At 45.8% G+C, this 20,721-nt stretch overlaps 1 protein-coding gene across 1 annotated transcript; it reads right to left on the bottom strand.

Annotated features, from left to right (window-relative positions):
- Nucleotides 1-795: 795 nt before the first annotated feature.
- ACTR10 (actin related protein 10) lies at nt 796-11,287 on the bottom strand. The gene is made up of 12 exons (XM_078596564.1): nt 11,122-11,287; nt 9,406-9,478; nt 9,018-9,100; nt 8,416-8,524; nt 7,560-7,667; nt 6,467-6,534; nt 5,245-5,348; nt 4,240-4,319; nt 3,433-3,506; nt 2,925-3,006; nt 2,148-2,349; nt 796-1,542 (listed from the first exon to the last, which is right to left on the bottom strand). Exons 1-12 carry the CDS (start codon nt 11,196-11,198, stop codon nt 1,364-1,366), a joined length of 1,239 nt encoding a protein of 412 aa, XP_078452690.1. The 5' UTR covers nt 11,199-11,287; the 3' UTR covers nt 796-1,363.
- Between the last annotated feature and the right edge of the window lie 9,434 nt (nt 11,288-20,721).

The raw sequence follows: 20,721 nt of genomic DNA on the forward strand, positions 1-20,721 counted from the left end.
CCACCCAGCCCCTCCCTGCACGACGGACGGACACAATAATCCCCTGTGGGCTGGTGTAACCAGAGGTTCCTACCAGTATTATTTCTACTTCTGGTCTCCAATGGGCCACCAGCACCACCTACCTGCAGTCACTATAGACAGGTTCCAAGTGGCAGAATTGTTGAAATGAATCACTTTTGCGACACTCTTAATCCGTCAAGAGACTAATGGGACCGATAATATAATCAGGGCACGTCATCAAATCTCAGGGTGAAGCTACCACGTTTATGGATTTCTCAAAAGGAGGGACAGGTCCCCCCAAGTGCTACAATTGTATGGCTGGCCTCAAAACATTGACATTTCCTCTTTTTTGGTTTTAAACTAGTCAGGTTCCTTATAAAGTCTCTCTTGGTGCCTCGTGCTTCATCAACATGTTTTGATTGCATGGGGAAGTAGTGTTGAAAATGTGGGTCAATTTGTTTTTGCATCGACCGTGCAAGTTTAATTCATTATGCACTTGTAAACGGAACGATATAATCATCCCCAGTATTGAGCCATGACCTATCCACAGCTGGATAATGGCTTCCCCCACACTTGCCACCTAAAATGCCACAATTCATCTTACTCCAGCACATGAACAAATCTCCTTGTTCCATCTCCACAATCATCCTCTGGGGGTACTTTCTCTCCCCAGGCTATATAGCAATGGGATGTGGATATATGTAATACGTCCATAAACTGCACATGTGGAATCGCTGAAAGTATTAAGCGTGATCTGTTATGTCTTCAATATATAAAACATACATGGACATCACAGCCTGGCATGTATTTCCTTTATTGAACGGACTTATCAAAGCATTTACCACAGCTAATTCTAGCAAGCCTTACTCACAACCGTACATATAGTATCAATGCATATGTTAACGAAATATTGGTCAGACACATCAAACGCACAACCTTTCAATTACGAGCCTTCATGAAAACGAAAGTAGCAATGTAGTAAATGGAGTAAACTGAGTAACATATTAGTTGCATGTACAGTACACCCCCTTTGTTGTCAATCCACTGCTGGATGAAGGCTTTCCCATGCCACAATGCTTATGGATTTGTTCGACCATACTTCACCACTTTGGTCAGTGTGAGTTTGTGAAGGTGCTCAGGAACATCACTTGTCGCTGATGTCACCTGTAGCCATCAATTACACTTTGGTCACCAGGTTCATAGCGCTGTCTGCGAACCACTGCACCACTTATTAAATTAAACAATGTGCAGTTAATTAAAAACTCGTTTCAGGCCAAGAACTTTGAAGGTCGAGTGAGAAATGTTAAAATAAAACATCTGTGCAACATAAATAATTAGCTGTAGTGCCTGCCCCATTTAGGAGCTACTTATCAGTGGAGAAGGCCCTCTTGAGCATGGGCACGGGGGTTTTGGGCTCGAGCAGCGAGTCTGGGGGAGGGTTGCCGAGGCTGCACCAGTCGGGGATTTTCCCCGTCTGCCCATACAGCTCACGCGACACTGACCGGCTGCCCAGCACCTCCTGCAGGGCCCCGAATATGGCTCCTGTCGATAGAAGAATTGCACGAGTCAGTGACTTGGTCCGTGTGCAAAAGCAGTCGCCACTTTTCACGACAATAATATCAACCGTTTGAATTTAGTTAATTACGATTAATGAGACATTTGTATCAAATTCTAGGAAATAAACGTTGATTCTGTTTAGGTAAAGTAATTTTGGTTTTGCCCAAATCTGGTGAAAAGGTTTTTTTTACCTTCAGCAGATATCAGGTCTGTAACATTTTTTTAATCTTGTTTTTTATTTTATTATTTCCCTTCTACGTGACTTACCAAAAGAACCAAGAATATGTCTGTAGCATTCTACTGCAATTACTATTCGCATTAAATGCCACAATGTGAATGTCACCATTTGTAATCCGAGCTATTACATTTGTTATACAAAAACAATGTAAGTTGCCAAAGATGGATTTGTTGTATTCGATTAAATATCTTGATCTGGTTGAATGGAATAAATGACACCCAAACCTGCCCTTGAGTAGAGAACTCAAGAGAAAAATTAAGCATCTCATCCACCACAAGATGTTTCAGTAACTATTTAAGGGGGTGACCGTGCATGCATTGCAGTATGTATGTAGGGGGAGAGAGGGCAGCACCTCCAAGCCAGGCCACGTAGTTGGGCTTGGCGGGAGGCGTGTGCACGCAGACGCTGGTCACGGACAGCACCGCCTGGTACTTGGGCTGCTGTAGCAGCTGCTTTATTTCGGCCAGCAGGCGGTGGGTGAAGCCCGGCAGTTGCGCCGTGCCCCCCATCACCACCAGGTTCTTTGCCAGGGTCGTGCGCAGGTCCATGGGGCACTGTTGGGCATTGATGGAAGCACCGTCAAATCTCATTAAATGGGCGCAAGCTAGACTGATGATGGGCAAACGACTACACCAAAAGCTCCTTCATGCAGCACTGCATTGATAATCGTTGATGGTGATGAAGGTATCAAACTATTTCACCGATATTCACAATCTGACAAAATGGTTAAAACATCACCTCAGCGATTTGCACTATGATTTGCAATGGGATCGTGGGAATGTCAACATTTTGATATAGGTGAAACTTTAACCGACATGTAAAATGTTGCCTTTCTCAACAATCACATCCCCTACCACTGTTAGATTCCCAGACAGATATGCGTGTTGAAAGTAGTAGTTACTGCACCTCAGTGGTTAGCAAAAACGAAAGGGAAACAAGGCACAGACGAGACATGTTTCGCTGTGGTAAAGCCAACTCTTCCCACATATTTTACCATAGAAATATTGCCTTGCGATCGAAACGTCGTAGTTTTCTGTAATTTTTTATTATTTTATTTGAACCTATCTACGTGACTTTACCGAAAGACCCAAGAATATAGACAGGACTCAATTTGATGAGCAGGCCTCACCTTAACCAAGCAGTCCAGCATGAGGGTGGCCACGGATTTCTCCTCATTGTCCTGCACGAAAAGAATCTCGCACAGAGAGTCCCTGCAAAGCAAAGGAAACACCTCAAATTCACTGACTTTTCTGAATTTGTAATAAATGTGAGCAGTAAAAATGAAAATTCCAATGTGCAAGATAATGCAAAAAACTTTTTTAAAACGCTTACAAAATATTTAACTAAAATTTATTTTGTGTGCATTTTACATCAATTATGGTTTTTAGTCTTGAGATTTTAGGCATTCTCCTTGCAAGAGTGTGACTGGTTTTTGGTATCATTTGTTACAAAAAAGACTTGCAGTCTTAATTAGTTCTCACCCGATAAAATAAAAGTAACTAATCAGGCTATTCTCAATACTTGAATAGCATGTCATCATTGATTATTACTCAAGGTTTCAAGCTACTGTGCAACCTGGTGTACTACAGGAGTGCGTCTGAAAATTGCCAGGGATATGAGCTGCATGAAGAACGTACCTGATCTCTCCCTTGACAATCAGAATGTTCTCACCGTCCAAAGGGTACGAGACATCTGGTGGGGCAGTCGGCCGCTGTCATGGCACACACCACCACACACGATCGTAATATGGACAAGAACATCGAATGCATTGCCATGCTTTCACTTTTTAACACACTTAAAATCAAGTTTTCAATGAAGGTTTAAATCGCTAATGCATTGGGGCTCTATCTATTAGTCTGCCTGTCTTATGTGTGTGTATGTCTGTAGCAGAGGGCGTTTCTACTGTGGTATTTGGTAAGTGCCAGGTGGAGGGATTACCCCTCGGACAGCACCTTGCCGGGCATAAGTGCCATAGTGACGTCATCGCCACTTAGTGGCAAATGACGGCTGTTATCGTTGTTGCTGTTGTAGCAGAGGGTCACAATAACGCTAAATAGCAATACAACTCCTAAAGATGATCCAATTTAAATAACATGTTAGTAAAAAGTTGTGTTACTATCAGAGACACACCCTATAGGAAATGAGCTAATTGTATTATAGAGTTGCCCAAAACTTGCCAATAAAAACCAACCGTAATGGATATGGCTGTTTGGCCACACTTCCCAATGACTTCATTCTGCGTGACATCATCTCGTTGTGCGGCTCCGAAGGAAACAACATAACTAATACTGTACTTCCAAGGACAAACATTGGAAAGCATTACAGAATCCATATTTGTTAAATTCTACTTGTGTAGAATTTTTTTCATTTAAAATCCCATCCCTTTTTCAGTCATATTATATATTTAGTGAATACAATAAATGCTACGTGAGCTTTGAACGGACCTTGGCGGACGCCTCCGTTGGGAAGCGTGCGGCCTGCAGCTTCTGGCCACGCAGCAAGTCCGACACAAAGCACGTGCGAACTGCGACCGGCACATCACAAACCCAGAATGAATGACACAGCCAATCAAATCCTGAACCACAACATTTTAAAATCTCCAAAACATTGTGCACTTTTTTTCAAATTTTCTTGCTGTGGATTTCACACCTGATGATGATTGCTTGTGTTGCAGTCGAAACGTCGTGATAATTTTTATTGTTTAATATTTTTATTATTTTATTATTTCCCTTCTACGTGACTTTACCGAAAGAACCAAGAATATGAATCCCTGCAGTCACGAAAGCTTTAAATCAAAATTTAGAGCCCATATCCTCATGTGCCTATGGAGGATATTCCAATTCCTATGGCAAGCACTGTCTAATCATCAAGCAGCACCGCTCAAAAGTTTGGTGGTCACTGTTTTGACTCAAGAGAAATTAATTCTGGCAAGGACATGAACTCACAATCTTACATTTTGATGCCTGCTGCTTTACTAACTGTGCTGTGAGATCACAGCTCTGGGGAATAGATCTCATACAAAAAACTAAATACAATCATCAAAAAAATTCAACTCTTAAATCTCATGCGTAAATATATATCCAGTTTTAATATCATACTATAATCAACAATATCCTTCAATTCACCAAAGCAGACAACTGCGCTAATCACCACTTACACACCACGTCTCAACCAAGGACATTCCTGCAAACAGCATGCAAAACATGCCATGCAACTAAACAAGAGCAGATGTTCAGATTATAACTAGCTAAATTGCCTAATTAACATAATATGAACAATAAATCGTGACTTTAAAAAAATGTTATCATGCCACAAGCCATTTTGACGGCTTTCATGCAGAGGCATTGGCAGGTCAATGCGCACGATGTGCCGTCGCCCAGGAGTGGGGGGTGGGTATGCGGTTGTAATATTAATTCATGCACTTCTGTTGGCGCTTTGTAATGTACTACCTTTGATGTCCTCCAAAACATCCTCGGGTAGCAGAGAGGGGCTCTGACTGGGCTCGCTGGTGGCTTCCGCTGGGCTTCCTTCCTGCAGCATGGACCTCAGCTCTCTGCAATGACCAACCGGCACAATTAATTAATTTCTATTTGTTATCTACCAATTCCATCATTCTAAGCAAGACACAATCCAAAATGTGGTATTTTGAACAACCCCCCAAATGATGGTCATGGGCCACCTTAGCCCACGTTAGGGATACACTAAGGGGGAAGGAGGAATTGTTTGTCAAGGTTTTGGAGCCTTACCTTAGAGATCGCAGATTAATAAGGTATGGGAGATTCCGAATTTGTTTTGGGTTAGATCGTGCATAAAATACCGTAAACCCTCCACCGGACATAAGCAAATTAATAAAAATGTCAAATGAATAAAACGTGCCATATGTATTACTCTCCAACGCACGGGTGTGTTGTAACACAGCTCAACACTTATTTTCTACCACATACCTAGGCGTGTGTGACTCTGGTTTCTAACATGCGTTTAAAGCAACATATTTTTTCATTAAATTCAATTGTGACTTCAGAAGAACAGTACCACCATACTGCCCTCTAGTGATGTCGCTGCAGCATAACTTCAAGACTTGCAAATAAATGTGTCACAACAAACCCACACGATGGATAAGTCAAGATGCTTGGTGCATGGTGAGAGCCGGTCAAATTAGGCAATTGGGAGTCATTGTGCTCCAGGACATTTCACCATGATAGCTACTTTTTTCGAGTTGTTTAGTTATCAATGCTGAATCAATTGTTTTACTTAACAGAAAATGTAAACTACCATGCCATCAATTGAAGATATTTTGATAAAAATAACAAAATATTATTTGGATTTAACATTTCTTCAAGCGGGTGGAGTTGTGGCACAGTGGTTAGCGCTCTAAACTTAGAATCCAGCCACTAGGGTTTGATGACCGGCCACGGCTGACGTCAGTGGTGGCACCTCAGGTCCTGGGGCTCTCTCCCTTCTCCAACCCACATTGACCAGCATGGTGAAGTATAGTCAATCAACCCCCATGACTAACTTGGAAAGGGGTGGAATTTTTCCAGCAGTGGATTGACAAACAGCTGTGAATTGTAAGAACATGGTGAGAGCTGGCCTGATGAGTGTGTCTATCCAAGGGAAACCCTCGCAAAACCTCTGTGCCCAGGCGACAGAGACGTCCAAGTCAAAGCTGACCTGTGTAATGCTTTTCCTCCCAGCGGCATTGCCTCCCAGGCGCTGACGACCGGGATGCCTTCACAGACCTGACATCACTCAGGAAAACTGAAGTCATAGTAATTTAAAAAATTCTAGAACAATTACGCATCAAGCATTTTCACGTGGTAAACAGCCACATGGCTCAAATATTCTTAAAGTTAGAATTACTGAAAGTTTCTCACAACTGAGCACGTGAACGAGGAGGAAATGGGTCATTTAACACAGTATACATCTTTTTTTAAGAATAACCTTTCTGATATGGCTATACGTGGTCTGTTTTCACACTTTTCAGATTCATCCTCTTGTAAACAGGCAGAAGCAAGACTCCTTGAGGCTCCGAATGAAAAAAATGTTTTGCCCAGAGTGCAAGACTTTAGGGTCGGCTAACGACCTATGTTTAGTCATTTCCATACACATACTGGTTCAGTCTGAATTCATAGTCTGTGCATGCGTGTCGGTATGGGTTTATGATGTATGCATATCTAAAGATTTGGCTTTTTTTAAAGCAGTAGTTGGTATTCCAAATATCCCAATTTTCAGGAATAAAGCATGCACTTTTGTGCAGCCATTCTTAGAAAACCCTTTATGTCAGAGAGACTGTTCATATTCACAGTCCTGATCATAACAAAAGGTTAAATAAGTCACATTTGGCCAACCCTCTGACTTGCAAAATGGTATATCCACACAATGAGAAAAGAAATCACCCTTTAGCCAGACAAATCGAATATTAATTATATGGGATGCATAATTAATTTCACAACACCCACTACCCAACCTAAACTACCATGATTATTTCAGCTAGTCTCTGTAATCCTCAGTATTTCCTGAAGGTCAGTCAACCAAAACATTGAGATCCTCATATTCTTTGGGTCTTTAGGTAAAGTCACGTAGATAGGTTAAAAAAAATTACAACGTTTCGATCGCAACACAAGCGGTCATCAGGTGGAGAATAAAAAATAATATGAATTCCTGCAGTGATGAAAGCTTTAAGATTGAGTTCCTCCTTTCACTGACAGTGTGGCTTTTAATAGTATTTTGAATTAACCTGTTATTTAAATTAATTCAAGGATACAGGTAGGACCAAGGTTTCATTGTATCCGCAGTCCATAACAAGTGCTGTGTTGATGCCCAGGGTCAGAACAGCCATGAGGTGACTTGGCGCAAACAGAACCGAGGGGACCTGTAAAATATCAAACAAATATCGAGTGAAACACTCAACGAACGCCATGCAGCCAGCAGAGTCAAACATCACTCGTAACGAGTAACGTTTCTACCGGATACAAGTCACCACGTCTACAATGCAAACTAAACCCTGGCAAGTAAGGCCTTCAAATAATTATTTTTAATATCAATAACATCAACGAGCTCTGTATGAATAATAGGCGGCTTACCTTATAGTTATGTTTTTTTAATGTGCAGCCTGTGCTGGTTAGTACTGAGATTTGACATTTGGCAGTCGGCTTGTTTTACTTTGTTTGAGAAGCTACCATAGTTCATGATATTTTCTTATAAGCATCACACGAAATATGTGTTTGCATACTAACAATGTCCATTAGATTCCCAGCAATGCATCAAACCCAAGGGCCATCTTCAAACTGAAGTATTTCCTGAAGGTATCCAGGAGGATGCGCTCGGATTTTAGGATAAGGATTTTCATTTAGAGGCTGCTTAACTAATCTAAACCATTTCAATGCCCTGCTGCAGTCTAGCCAAGGGGACCTCCAGTGGCAGCTGTCCCTGTGTGGTAGAAGATATGTGCAGCACCTGCCTGCAAATTAACATTAGTCTGCCAGCAAGGGTGCAATGTTACTGTGTGGTTTATCTCAATTAAGTAATCGGAGAGTAAAATGCAGACCATGATTTTACACTGCACTGTGTAGGCAAGAAAGGCTGTGCACAGAACTGTAGGTGCCAAGTGGAGGCCATGCCTCGAAGTGCTTGAAGAAGACCCGAGCGACGGCTTCACGGAAGTGCGTCGGACACAGCATGGACTCCACGACCACGACGCGCCGGTCCCGTGGGTTTACGAGCAGGTGCCTGCACAACAAGTATACATGCTAGATCGGTGCGTGAATGAGTGCCACCGTGTCGCTCACCTGTTTTGTAACCATTAACCTTCAGTTTCTAAACACATTCCTGCGGAGGGAGCTGGTAGGAACGTTGGGTTGCTCGGTCAATGGCCAGGGTCAACGGCGGCGTGGTGTATTCTGCAAATATGCCCGACTCTGAGGGCGGGCACAAGCCGGCGTGAGTAGGTTAAATGTTGAGTTTTATAAGGGAACCACGGGGTGACCAGCCCCTCCCCACCCAGCCCCACCCCTCCTACCTCCCCCACCCAGGCCCACCCTCCCCACCCTCCCCACCCAGCCCCTCCCCACCCTCCCCTCTCCACCCAGCCCCACCCCTCCCATTTTTGGATGCACGACGGACGGACGGACACAATAATCCCCTGTGGGCTGGTGGAACCAGGAGGTTCCTACCAGTATAATGCTCTACTGGAGTAAGTCCGTGAGACCGGTCTGGGAAGCACCTGAAGTAAAGCACGTGTATGAAGTCCTTCAGGTTCTGGTAGAGCTCATCCGTGTTGACATGATATTGCACCACTTTCACCGGCTGTGAGCACACACCACACAGAGGGGAGATGGTTTTTATAAACACGCATAAAGAATGTTATTACAAAAAGCATCTTCCATAAAATTTACATCTTCATTGACTTATGCAGGAAATGCATGGAAAATGTTACTTAATGCCACCGACTCCAATGGCTTGTTGCATGTTCCTTAATTTCTACTGCTTATAATGACATCAGCTTTACAAAAAATATGTTATGCATATGACCCGCACATGCTTACAAGACGATATCTCTATTAAAGGCTGGACAATCGTAAGAGCCATCGCGTTGGAGGGGATAGGCATACCGTGGACGTCCCCAGACCCTTCACCTCACTGGGCAGGATGCATCGTGGCCCAGGCTCCCCTGCAAATCCACATCTGGAAATACACGAACCACACATCGCCTTCGTTTATACACTGCCAGCTACGTACCAAACACATTCCTGCGGAGGGAGCTGGTAGGAACGTTGGGTTGCTCGGTCAATGTCAGGGTCAACGGCGGCGTGGTGTATTCCGCAAATATGCCCGAATGTGAGGGCGGGCACAAGCCGGCGTGAGTAGGTTAAACGTTGAGTTTTATAAGGGCACCACGGGGTGACCAGCCCCTCCCCATCCAGCCCCACCCCTCCCACCCCCCACCCAGCTCCACCCTCCCCACCCAGCTCCACCCTCCCCACCCAGCCCCTCCCCTACCACCCCCACCCAGCCCCTCCCCACCCACCCTCCCCACCCAGCCCCTCCCTCCCCATCCAGCCCCTCCCTGCTCGACGGACACAATAATCCCTTGTGGGCAGGTGTAACCAGGAGGTTCCTACCAGTATAAATAGTGTATGAACCAAAGCGTTACATCTTTACACACGTCTATTTTATGCAAGAGCAGACAAGTATCACATTGTACGATCCAAACCTAAAGTTTGTGTGCTGGTTTAACCTTGATTAGAGATCACCATCACGGTTTAAACATGATCATTACACAAGTGTACACTGGTTCGCTCCGACTAGGAATCAGCATTGCAGCACATCCGCATTATACAATAACAAATACGTTTCACCTTTATTGGATATCATCATTATATTTATAGCCATGTTCAATCTGACGTGGTAGCTGTATATCAGTTTCACCCTTAGTAGTGATCATCGGTGCAGTGTAGCCTTGTCACATGTGACAAGAATGTTAACTCTAGATATGAAGCTTTCGTGACTGCAAGGATTCATACTCTTAGGTTTTTTCGGTAAAGTCACGTAGGTAAAAAACAATAATGAAATAATAATAAATGAAAATAACTCAATAAAATCACAATGATTTAATTGAGTTATTTTCATTTCTTAATATTTCATTATTGTTTTTTACCTACGTGATTTTACCAAAAAAAAACCTAAGAGTAAGAATGTTAACACTGGCATCACGCTTCTTAAAGATCATCATTGTAGCACTGCCCATGTTACAATACAAGACCGGTGTGTTCAACAATACCGGCATCGCCATTATAATAATTCTAAATGCAGTGTCAGTAACGTTACATTACAATTATTTTTCATCTCATGAATGAAGCTTGAGATTAATATAGTAGATCTCTGTAACGCAGTCAATGTGCATGGTGTGACTCATTTTCCGCATATGTTAGTTTGCAAAAACACATTACGTTTTAGATAATTAAATGGGGGTCACAAGACATCTGGACCACCCCGTACTGTGCGTCCTGTACCCCCACAATACGAGGTTGAGCGAATGTAAGAAACCATCACGAAGGCCCAGGTGATGAGCATGAACGCGGGGAACCCATAAATCCCCCTTTTGTCAATTCCACTGCTGGATGAGGGCCCCACCACACCGTGCGGATCGTGGGGGTGATGTGACCATACTTCACCCCGCTTGGCCTCCTACACCTGGCGGACTGGGGGCGCATTGTTACAGGCTCAGAGGCCCAAAGCCACCATAGACCTGGGCTTGGCCGGGTCCCGTGGCCTGGCCCCGTGGCCCGGCCCCGTGGCCTCCCGTGGCCTCCCGTGGTCCGACTCACTTGGTGAAGGCGGCGCCGAAGTCGAACACCACCGCTGTCTTCTCGCCGCCGATGCCCAAGCCCTCGAAGAGCGGCATCGCGGCCTTCCCCGTGCGCCACTCCCTCAAATCTCCAGACCACTCGGGCAATGGCGCTACAATACCCAGTGTACACAGGATATAAGCACTAACAAACTCTAGTGCATATAGGCTATGGAACTATATTTCCAAGTGCACACAGGCGAATGGTATTGTAATTCCTAGTCCATACAGACTAGTACTACAATCCCTAGTTCACATAGAATAGAGTACTGAAATAGCTAGTGCACATAGGATAGATAACTATAATCCCCAGTTCATACACGCTACGGCACTAGAATCCCTAGTGCATACGGACAATGTAACTACATTTCCCAATGCCTACAGGCTGTGGTATTACAATCCTTAATGCATACAAGCTGCATGCACTACACAATCCTCTCGTCTGATTTACAATGTAAATTTCGTATCGGAATCTCAACTTATGATGCATAGTCTTTTATTATCAGCCAGCTCTGTAGTTTAGTTGTGTATGGGTACCGTAAACAGTGTACGTTAAACACGCCTAGAATCACGGTTATGGGATCATCGCAAACCTGTCAACCCCCCTTATCAGTGTCCGACCCTATTATTACAGACACATTCAGGGCTTATTGGCCACGCTCATCCTACAAAGACCCATCACAAGGGAGAAACACAAACAGTCTAAACAATTCTAGATAGTCAAAACAATGTGTCTTGCCCGTATTGAAACGGCTGTACGCCGTATGGACCTGAAAACTCAATTTCCCTGGACTAGAATACGGGGTAAGCCATATTACTTGGGGGCCGTCCATAAATGACGTCACGCGATTTTGGACGATTTTTGACCCTCCCCTCGTCACACGGCGTCACAAAAAGTCAGACCCCCCCCTCAAATATGACGTCACAAAGCTCTGCCCTCCCCCCCAAATAAAACATGCTTCAAATCGCTTTAAACTATTGTCATTGTAGTGCGCATTTAATGTGGCGCTGCACTCTGATGTTGTATGAGAAAACATGTATTAAAACGTCTATTTAATTAAGTAGAACGTGTTGTCTATATTTATTTAAAGTTGCGCATTTTGATGTGGCGTCACATTTCTCACCCCACCCCCTCGTCACACATCGTCACAAATGTCTCACACCCCCCCCCAGGTGCGTGACGTCATTTATGGACGGCCCCTTGACAGTTTCGTGGAATGTCATTGTTGACGTTTTAAATGTTCGATTTTCGAAAGCGTATGTTGTCAATGAAACCATATATTTTAGAAAATTGAACGTTTTACGGATTAAACAAAGCAGACGAATCTGCGACACGCAGGCACTGAAGTCAACACCCAGCTCACACGGGCACGACAAACCCCACACGATACGTGGAGACTGTCTTCTTGGTTCTTTCGGTAAAGTCACGTAGAAGGGAAATAATAAAATAATAAAAATAAAAAATAATAAAATAATTCTCACGACGTTTCGGCCACAACGCAAGCAGCCGTCCTCAGGTGAAGAACAGGTCTGTCGGAAAGACAGCGTCTGAATGGACGTGGAGACTGCTTTAGCATTTACAGCTTCGTTATCATATCGCACCGAACGTGACAGTTTAACACGTAGCAGGCTTTGGCGACCAATGTCATCCATAATAGAGGGTTTTTTGGGGGGGGTTAGATCGCGTAAATATATAAATGTGTCGTTAAACCCGCCACCACCCGACACAGCCAACTAGTAAGGGTTGTCACGTAAACAGAACGTGGCCAATTCGTCACTAGTACAGCACTAGTGTATAATGTAGTGTGTAGTGTAGTGTATAGTGTAGTGTACTAGTACAGCACTAACCGGTTGTGTGTTGGAGAGCCCAGCCACAACATTTACAATCTGAGTACTGTGACGTTTCGTTTATGTGTATTACATCTGGCAGCTCACCGGAATTTATTCATGCCTAATTACAGCTCGCTTCATCAGGCTGTCGTTTGTCGCCTGATGAAGCTAGTTGTAATTACTGCCGAAACGTCGTATTTGTAGATTTACGCGATCTAACCACAAAAAACCTCGAACGTCACAAAACAAATCGGTCTTACGTACAAAGCGCATGCGCAGAAAGATGTCTCGTTCATGTATCCCTTCGTCTACATCAAAAATACAAGTCTGTTTTACACATTCCGTCAGGCACGCGGCCTTTTTTTCCTGGGCTGCATAATTTCAGCAGCTTTGATTCGATACAAGCTCACCCGTGGACCGGTTTTCGACACTCATCGTCTCATCCCCCCCCCTCTGTCAGAAATGTGGTTATTCATGTTCTCCACAGGCAAGCCTGTTCGTGCATGGCTCGTGCACACAGATGCCTCTCTGCACACACCATCGTCCGCACTGACGCGCCTCTTATTGATCGATATTGTCTTCGGTTTCACAGAGGCAGACTATAATACAGTACAGAGGAACAGATTATTTTTACGTGCTTTTTTTTACATGTAAGACCTTCATTTTCCACATCATGTTTCACGTCATATTTTTCTTTGTATATATATTTTTAATGGTATTCATCTTTTTGACCCTCCAGTTATCTGTTTTTGTTTTTTCCTCCTCAATCTCTGGGGTTCCAGTTCTTACCAAGAGACATTCTCACATGTATAGGTATATTTTGTATTTCTTCAAATCTCACGTATCATCAGACATGATCAATCCACTGCTGGATGAAACCCTTCCCAAGATCTTGTCATCTCTCACGGTCTTATAACGGCAAAAATCCACTCAGCACCTCCACAGGAGCCGATTTAATTGCTCCATCTCCACTCTGGACGTCCACTAGGGCATTTTCCCTACTTTGGCTGCCACTCCGTTTCTCGTCTCGCCCATCCGGCCATCATCTTTACTCAAAATGTGTCCTGCCCAAGTCCACTTTACTTTTCTTCACGGTCAATATGATGTTCTCAAAATATTGATTGGAGAAATAAAGACAAATATAAGTGGAGACAATATTTGCTGTCTTAGGTTTTCTGATTGCAGAAATTATAACATACATTTGAGAGAGAAAAAAGCTAATTATAAATCCGGTGTGTGTAACTTTTAAAAGAGACTTGCAGTTTCAGTGAGCCTCCACCAGGTTACCTGAAGGCCCTATTGATTGTTTTTTTTTAATGTAGCATTCAAACGCAGATTCACAAAGTGCACCCATGAAATTAAAAAAACTATACACTATTTGTATTTAACCAGGTAAGGCTCACTGAGCTATATAGCTCTTTTTCAGAAGCCACCTGACCACAGGGGATAACTCAACGAAGTGGCTTATCATGTGGAAATGTATAGCAGCTAAATGCTGTACTCTAAACGCGTGTTTGTAAATGTGGGGGGGGGGGGGGGCCGGAGGGGCTGGAGAAAAATCCACGTGACCACGGGAAGAGAGCCACGCAAACTCCAAAAAATACAGCAGGCGTCAGGGTCGTGATTTAACATGCGGCGACCTCCTGTATACCTGGCGAGGTGATTAACATCTCGCCAGGTATACAACCACGCCCAATTCACACCTCAACGAGTAGCTTATGTAATTGGAAGATGGATTTTAAAAAAGATATACAGGGTGTTTGAAAAATGTGTGAACACTTCCCAGAATTTGCAACAATACCACAATAAATGTGCCTTTGGGCTCTGGAGACCACCTGGATAAGATTCCAGGCACGCGTTGACAATGATGGCGAACAAATGCAGAGACTCTTTGACTTTTTGAAGCTATTAACATACATTTGTTATCATGCCACAGTGTATTATCTGCCCCTTTCCCCATTAAAAACAATGGTCCCATATAAGTGTTAACATTTTTTTGAAGCACCCTGTAATATAAACCCAATGGACCGCACATTTTCAAAGTGTACCCCAAAAATAAATCCCCGTACAGCCGCGTCCATTCGCACGCGGCCTCGTCTTGTGTTGACAAGCAGCTACGCCCCCCCCCCCTCGCTCACATTTACGCACTGACTCTCACAGGACTCTTGCTAATTCGCAATTACCGCGCTAATGTGTCTACTGAATTACAGTGGCTCACACCCCGTTGGTTGAAACGCGGCTCACGTTTAAATTACGACTTGCGTGGCGGTGCATTTGGTAGCTTCCGAGAAGCCATCGCCAGTGAAATCACCACCATCCATTCTTCATCCACTGCTGTTTTCTTCATCCCTCGATTTTACATTTTTCGGACCAATTGCATGATATCGACCAGCATTGATGCACCGTAGTAGAAACGAGTATCGCCGTGCATGCGGTGTAAATGCGCACGCGTGTACGGGCGGAGGTTGCCGTTTGAAGTAGCCGCTAGCGATATTGTCGCACGGAGCGCATGCCAAGTACCTTGGGCCACCGCAGCTCCAGCATCATCGCGTGTTTCTCTGCTTGCCGTGTTGGTGTTGTTGTTGTGCGCGCATCTGCGCACGTGCGCGCGCGATAACGCAGCGCGTGCACCCGACCCTGACCGGCTCCGCCTGCGCGATGCGGCGACCCCCCCCCACCCCCCCGGCATGGATTGCCGAGGAGAGATGCAAAAAAAAATCCATCCCGATGTTTTTTTGTTGCTCTCTCTCTCCCTCCCTCTTCTCGCGCGAGCAGCTTCTGCAAGCAGCGAGACGCAAACCCTGCAGGGCTCGGGCGCCTCCCTTTCATCTCCTAACCGCGTCCTGTCGCATCCCATCAAATCTCGTCGCATTTTTCATCCACTTTTGATTTGTACGGATTTTTAAAAAATATACCTTGGGTGTGCCAGCGAGAAATTTCTTAATCGTAAATATATAACGAGAGAGAGAGAGAACGAGGAATAGACGGGCACGTACAGAGTAAAAAAAAATAACAACGATCATTCCGCTGTCTGTCCATCATCGGCCATGCGAGCTGTGGGAGCGAGCGGCTTCCTGGCCGCCACGCTGATGCTGATATTGGTCCTCAGTGGCCCGTCTTGGTCCAGGCCGACCTCCACAACGGGGTCGTCCCCGCGGGCCTCCAAGGGCGCACGAGGCTGCCCCGGCCAGCGCCTGTACGCCGCTCAAGACGCGGGGGGACAGCAGGGTCGGCTGGACCTGGGCACCGCGGTGACGGCGTCGGCGACCGGGGTGAGTGGACGCGATGTGATCGCTGCTTGCGCCGAGGCGCGGGGCACCGATGTGAGGACGACTGCCGTGGTGGGTGGCCGTGGTGATGGCGGTGGTGGTGGCGGTGACGGCGGTGGGGCCTCGCGAGTTCTCCACTCCAGGGCGAGGCGGTGGCTCGAGTCTCTGGCGCCGGTCGACTTTCCCGAGGAGCACTTCCCCGGCCTCAATTACTGGGGCTTCGGAGACGCAGAAGAGGATGAAGACGAAGACGACGAGGAGGAGGAGGATGGCGTGCAAGTGAGGGGCGAGCGCGGCGAGGGAGAGGAAAAACGAGCAGCGCAGGACGGTGCAGACGACGTGGATCAAGGTGACGGCGAAGGAGCAGACGTCGTGGATTATGATAAACCACAAGGCGAGAAGAAGCTGTGGTCTGAAGAAGCCCTCACTCGTGGTCTCACCCTGGAGGAGCGAGCAGGTGGTGAACAGGAAGCTGTAGACCTGGCTGCCAATCGCCAGGAGGCAGAGGATCCTGCAGATGATAACTGGAAGGAAGAGGACCCTGTAAGGAGTGATCCAAAGGTTGAGGATCAAGCAGATGACGATGAAGACGATGCTGAAATCCCTGCAGGTGATGTGGAGCTTGACAGCGCCGCAGATGGAAATGTGAAGTTTGAAGACCCCGAAGGTGGACGTGAAGAGATGCTGGACTCTGCAGGTGGCGATGATGAGAAGGTTGAAGACCCCGCGGGTCACCATGACTCGAACGCGAGTGACTCCACACGCGAAGTGCCGTCCGGCGTTGATCCACAAACCCAGCCCAACGCCTTAGACACCACGGAGGCGGCTGCCGTCTCTGACAAGCACGGAGGGGTCACAGCTGAGGCGGACTCGACAAAGCGCCTGCACAAAGCCACCTCGTGGGGGCTCGGCGTGAACGAAAGTGCCCCTGGTGGAGGAGGAGGAGGTGACGATGGCGACGAGCCCGGCAGGGAGACGGAGCTCAACGAAACTTCGAGGCACGGAGACATCACCAAGGGTGACGTCTCAGGCAGCACGGACGCCGGGCTCAACCTCACGACCGCTGCAGGTGACTGTCAAGGAAAACCAGGAGGAATAGATATTTTTGGGGTGAAATGTGTTTTTAGGAGCAAAAATAATCCCCAAAATCTATGAACATGTTTCACATAATGTCATAGCATTGATAGTGGGTATGGCGGTTAGTAGAGGCCGCCTGTAATATGCACACACACTCTTTGTACAGATGTTTTATTATTGAGTAAATGAGGTTATAGTTTGAGCTACAACTACAGTCACGCATGAACGCACGATGCGTGTTTTGTGTTTGATATGTAAATGGAATACTCCTTAAAATGAATTCGGCCAAATATACCAACGCAAAAGAGAGTGTTGAGAGTGAATGTTTTTTTTTGGATGCGTGTACTTGTTTTTATTTGAGGCAACACTGGCACTGCCATTCCATTCTCTTCCCACCTGGATACCTGTTTTGCCTGGAATAATAATTTGGGAGTGGAGTGGTGGCACAGTGCTTAAGTCGCTGTGCTCTGAACTTGGTAACCTGCTGAGTTTCATTCCCAGTCACGGTTAACATCAGTGGCGCGTGATATATGAACCGGTGCCAGGTCAAACTTCACCACACTGACTGGTGTGGTGAAGTATGATTTTTTAAAAAACAATCCCAATGATCGACACGGTCTGACGAGGCCCTCACCCAGCAGTGGATTGACAAAGGGATGTACATTATTAAAAGAAGCGTGGCAGTTTTTCGTTACCTCGTAACTTGATATTATACTCAATGTATCGTAAATATATATCATGTGTTAAACAGAAAATACAAGAATACGTGTGTCCGCAGAAGCTCAGAATGGCAGTGATCCACACGCGCAGACACGTGCGGGGTTTTTTCATGATACAATGGTTTGTTCTTTCCGACAATGTCTCGTTTTGTTGAGTGCCAATCAATGCTCGTTCCCAGCTGGCGTACAGAGCTCGGGGGGGGCAGCGTGTCCTTGTGCCAGTGCCAACACAATGCAGATTTAGTCGCACCGCTGTGCGTTAAAAAGAAGCCCTTTGTCGTCATTAAAAGGGAAGGCGTGCGTTGCCGGTTTACTAAATTATATTTTCTCCGCGTTGTGAGCGTCGTCACATTCGGTGTGTGCCTGTAAATGTATAAACTCTACCTTTCCTATCAGCAGGATCCACACGCCGACACCTCATCGGATCCAAAGTCATTGGCACACGCATCAGGGTCAAAGTGTGCCATGGTTGCACACTCATTAATCACACGGAGCTGCAAATGCAGTTTAATTTGTAAACAGTATTTAGTCATACAGCACCCATCTTTGCTTTGTCGCACACACATGTAAATATGAACATCATATTCATCCTATACACATGTGTAATTCGTTTTAGATGCATTTACTGTATTGTCAAACTGTCCAATGGAAGTTTTTGGCTGATTATTCCTTACCTTGTAAGCGTAAGGAATGGTTTATTTTGCTATATATCAACTCACAATCATTTTTGTAAATCCACTGCTTCATGACGGCCTTTGCACATTATCAGTCTTTGAGGCGGCTTGACCATTCTTCGCCACGATAGTCAGTGCGAGTTGGTGAAGGGACATGAATTGGTCAGATATGCTGATGCTCAACAGAATGTCCTTGTAAAATGCAAGTGTGAAATCCTGTCCTAACCTCCGCTGCTCCATTGTATTCCACGCAGCGATTATCCTCCTCCTGTGGCCCATGAAGGTGTTTTTATAACTCTCCCCTTATGACTCCGACTCGTACGTAGCCCAAGTCAACATTGGGGACGATCCCGCCATACATGAAACCAATTACTCCTGATGCATACGGACAGGAATCGATGCAGAGATGAACTATGAATTCGGTATAATGCACTTATCAGCAAGCCACTGCTCTCGATATACACCCGTAAAGGTGAGTAGCTACATATAGGGGACGGAGGTCTGTAAGCCATAGGGGCCGTCCATAAATGACGTCACGCACCTGGGGGGAGGGGGGGTCAGACATTTGTGACGATGTGTGACGAGGGGGGGAGGGTGAGAAATGTTCTCTCCTACAACATCAAAGTGCAGCGCCACATTAAATACGCACTACAATGACAATAGTTTAAAGCGATTTGAAGCATATTTTATATTTTGAGAGGGGGGGGGCAGAGCTTTGTGACGTCATATTTGAGGGGGCGGTCTGACGTTTTGTGATGCCGTGTGACGAGGGGGGGGGGGGGTAAAAAATCGTCCAAAATCGCGTGACGTGATTTATGGACGGCCCCATAACCCATCCAATGCTAGTGAAGGCCTCTTACAAGTCACCTAAATCTACCAGCAGTCTCGCAAGAACGCCTCCACATGTCTGCGCTGGTCAGGGGATTTGTATGACCATACTTCACCGGGACTTGTGAGGGTTGAGAAACACTGGTTCGGGTGTCACTCGCCACATAGGTTAGCCTCGGCCAGAACTCAAGTTGTCAGTGTGCCAACCACTGTGCCACTGCTCCCCTTGCTTGAAGCTAGTGCAGTGCCCTTCAATGTGAGGTGTACAACGGCACTTAACAGAATCCACAGAGAATAAAACAACTGGAAAACTACGAAACGTCTGTAAAACTACAGTTTATCCTGTGGGCAGAATTAAAGATAAAAACAATTGGAAAGTCTTTAAATCTGCAACAAAACACAAAGCAAACTTTTAATATCAAGGCAACAAAAAATATGAAATTCCAGCCATTATCAATCCACAATGAAGGCCTCCTCACTCCACGTCAGTGTTGAGGGTTTGTTGGCCATACTTCACCACACTGGTCAGGGTGGGTTGGTGAAGAAGGGTACATGTTTTTTGACAAATTTTTAAATTTACATTTTTTGAAATGCTTTTCAACATTCCGGTTTGCTGAAAAAAACAAATCATTTGGAATATTTACCCACGTGACAACTCGATTTTATTGGCCCTGTTAGGTGGCAGAGGGTGTCGATGAAAATTGGCATTATACCTACACTTTCTATCCCAAAAGTAGCTAATTACAGATCATACGTATAAAACAGGTCATGTACCACTGAGGATAGTGAACTTGGATGGTGCCAAAGTGACATTTGTTGGCCCAGCGCCCAACCAAGCACCCTCCTAGCTCAGGCCCTGCTTGTGGAGATGGCAGTGCCGCGCACTAATCACTGTCCTCGCACTCCACCCAAGAAAGATCGGAGCAGTGCGTGGTGACAGTACTCCGTGCGTGTGCCTCTAGCGCCGACACAAGTGCTGCAGAGCAACACGTGGCAGCCGGACAAAGCGAGTCGACCAAGTCCATCCGCTCGCGGAGCTCAAGCCGGGCCAGCGGAAGCGAAGGGTCAGCCTGGGCAGGTGGAGCACGCGGCGCCAGCGGAGGCGGGCGGACCGGCGGGACCGGCGGGCAGGCCGGGGAGAAGGCGGGCCGGTCTGCAGGAGGGGGGCAGCGAGGGGCTCCTG

This window comes from Lampetra planeri, chromosome 7, assembly GCF_965212315.1.
Source record: "Lampetra planeri chromosome 7, kcLamPlan1.2.h2, whole genome shotgun sequence".
Lineage (NCBI taxonomy): Eukaryota > Metazoa > Chordata > Hyperoartia > Petromyzontiformes > Petromyzontidae > Lampetra > Lampetra planeri.

Excerpts from the sequence above, each read along its gene's own strand:
- ACTR10 (XM_078596564.1), bottom strand. The coding sequence starts at position 11,198 with ATGCCGCTCTTCGAGGGCTTGGGCATCGGCGGCGAGAAGACAGCGGTG. Across the intron at positions 9,101-9,405 it reads AGGGTCTGGGGACGTCCACG|CCGGTGAAAGTGGTGCAATA; the intron begins GTATGCCTATCC and ends GTGTGCTCACAG. Across the intron at positions 1,543-2,147 it reads CTACGTGGCCTGGCTTGGAG|GAGCCATATTCGGGGCCCTG; the intron begins GTGCTGCCCTCT and ends TTCTATCGACAG.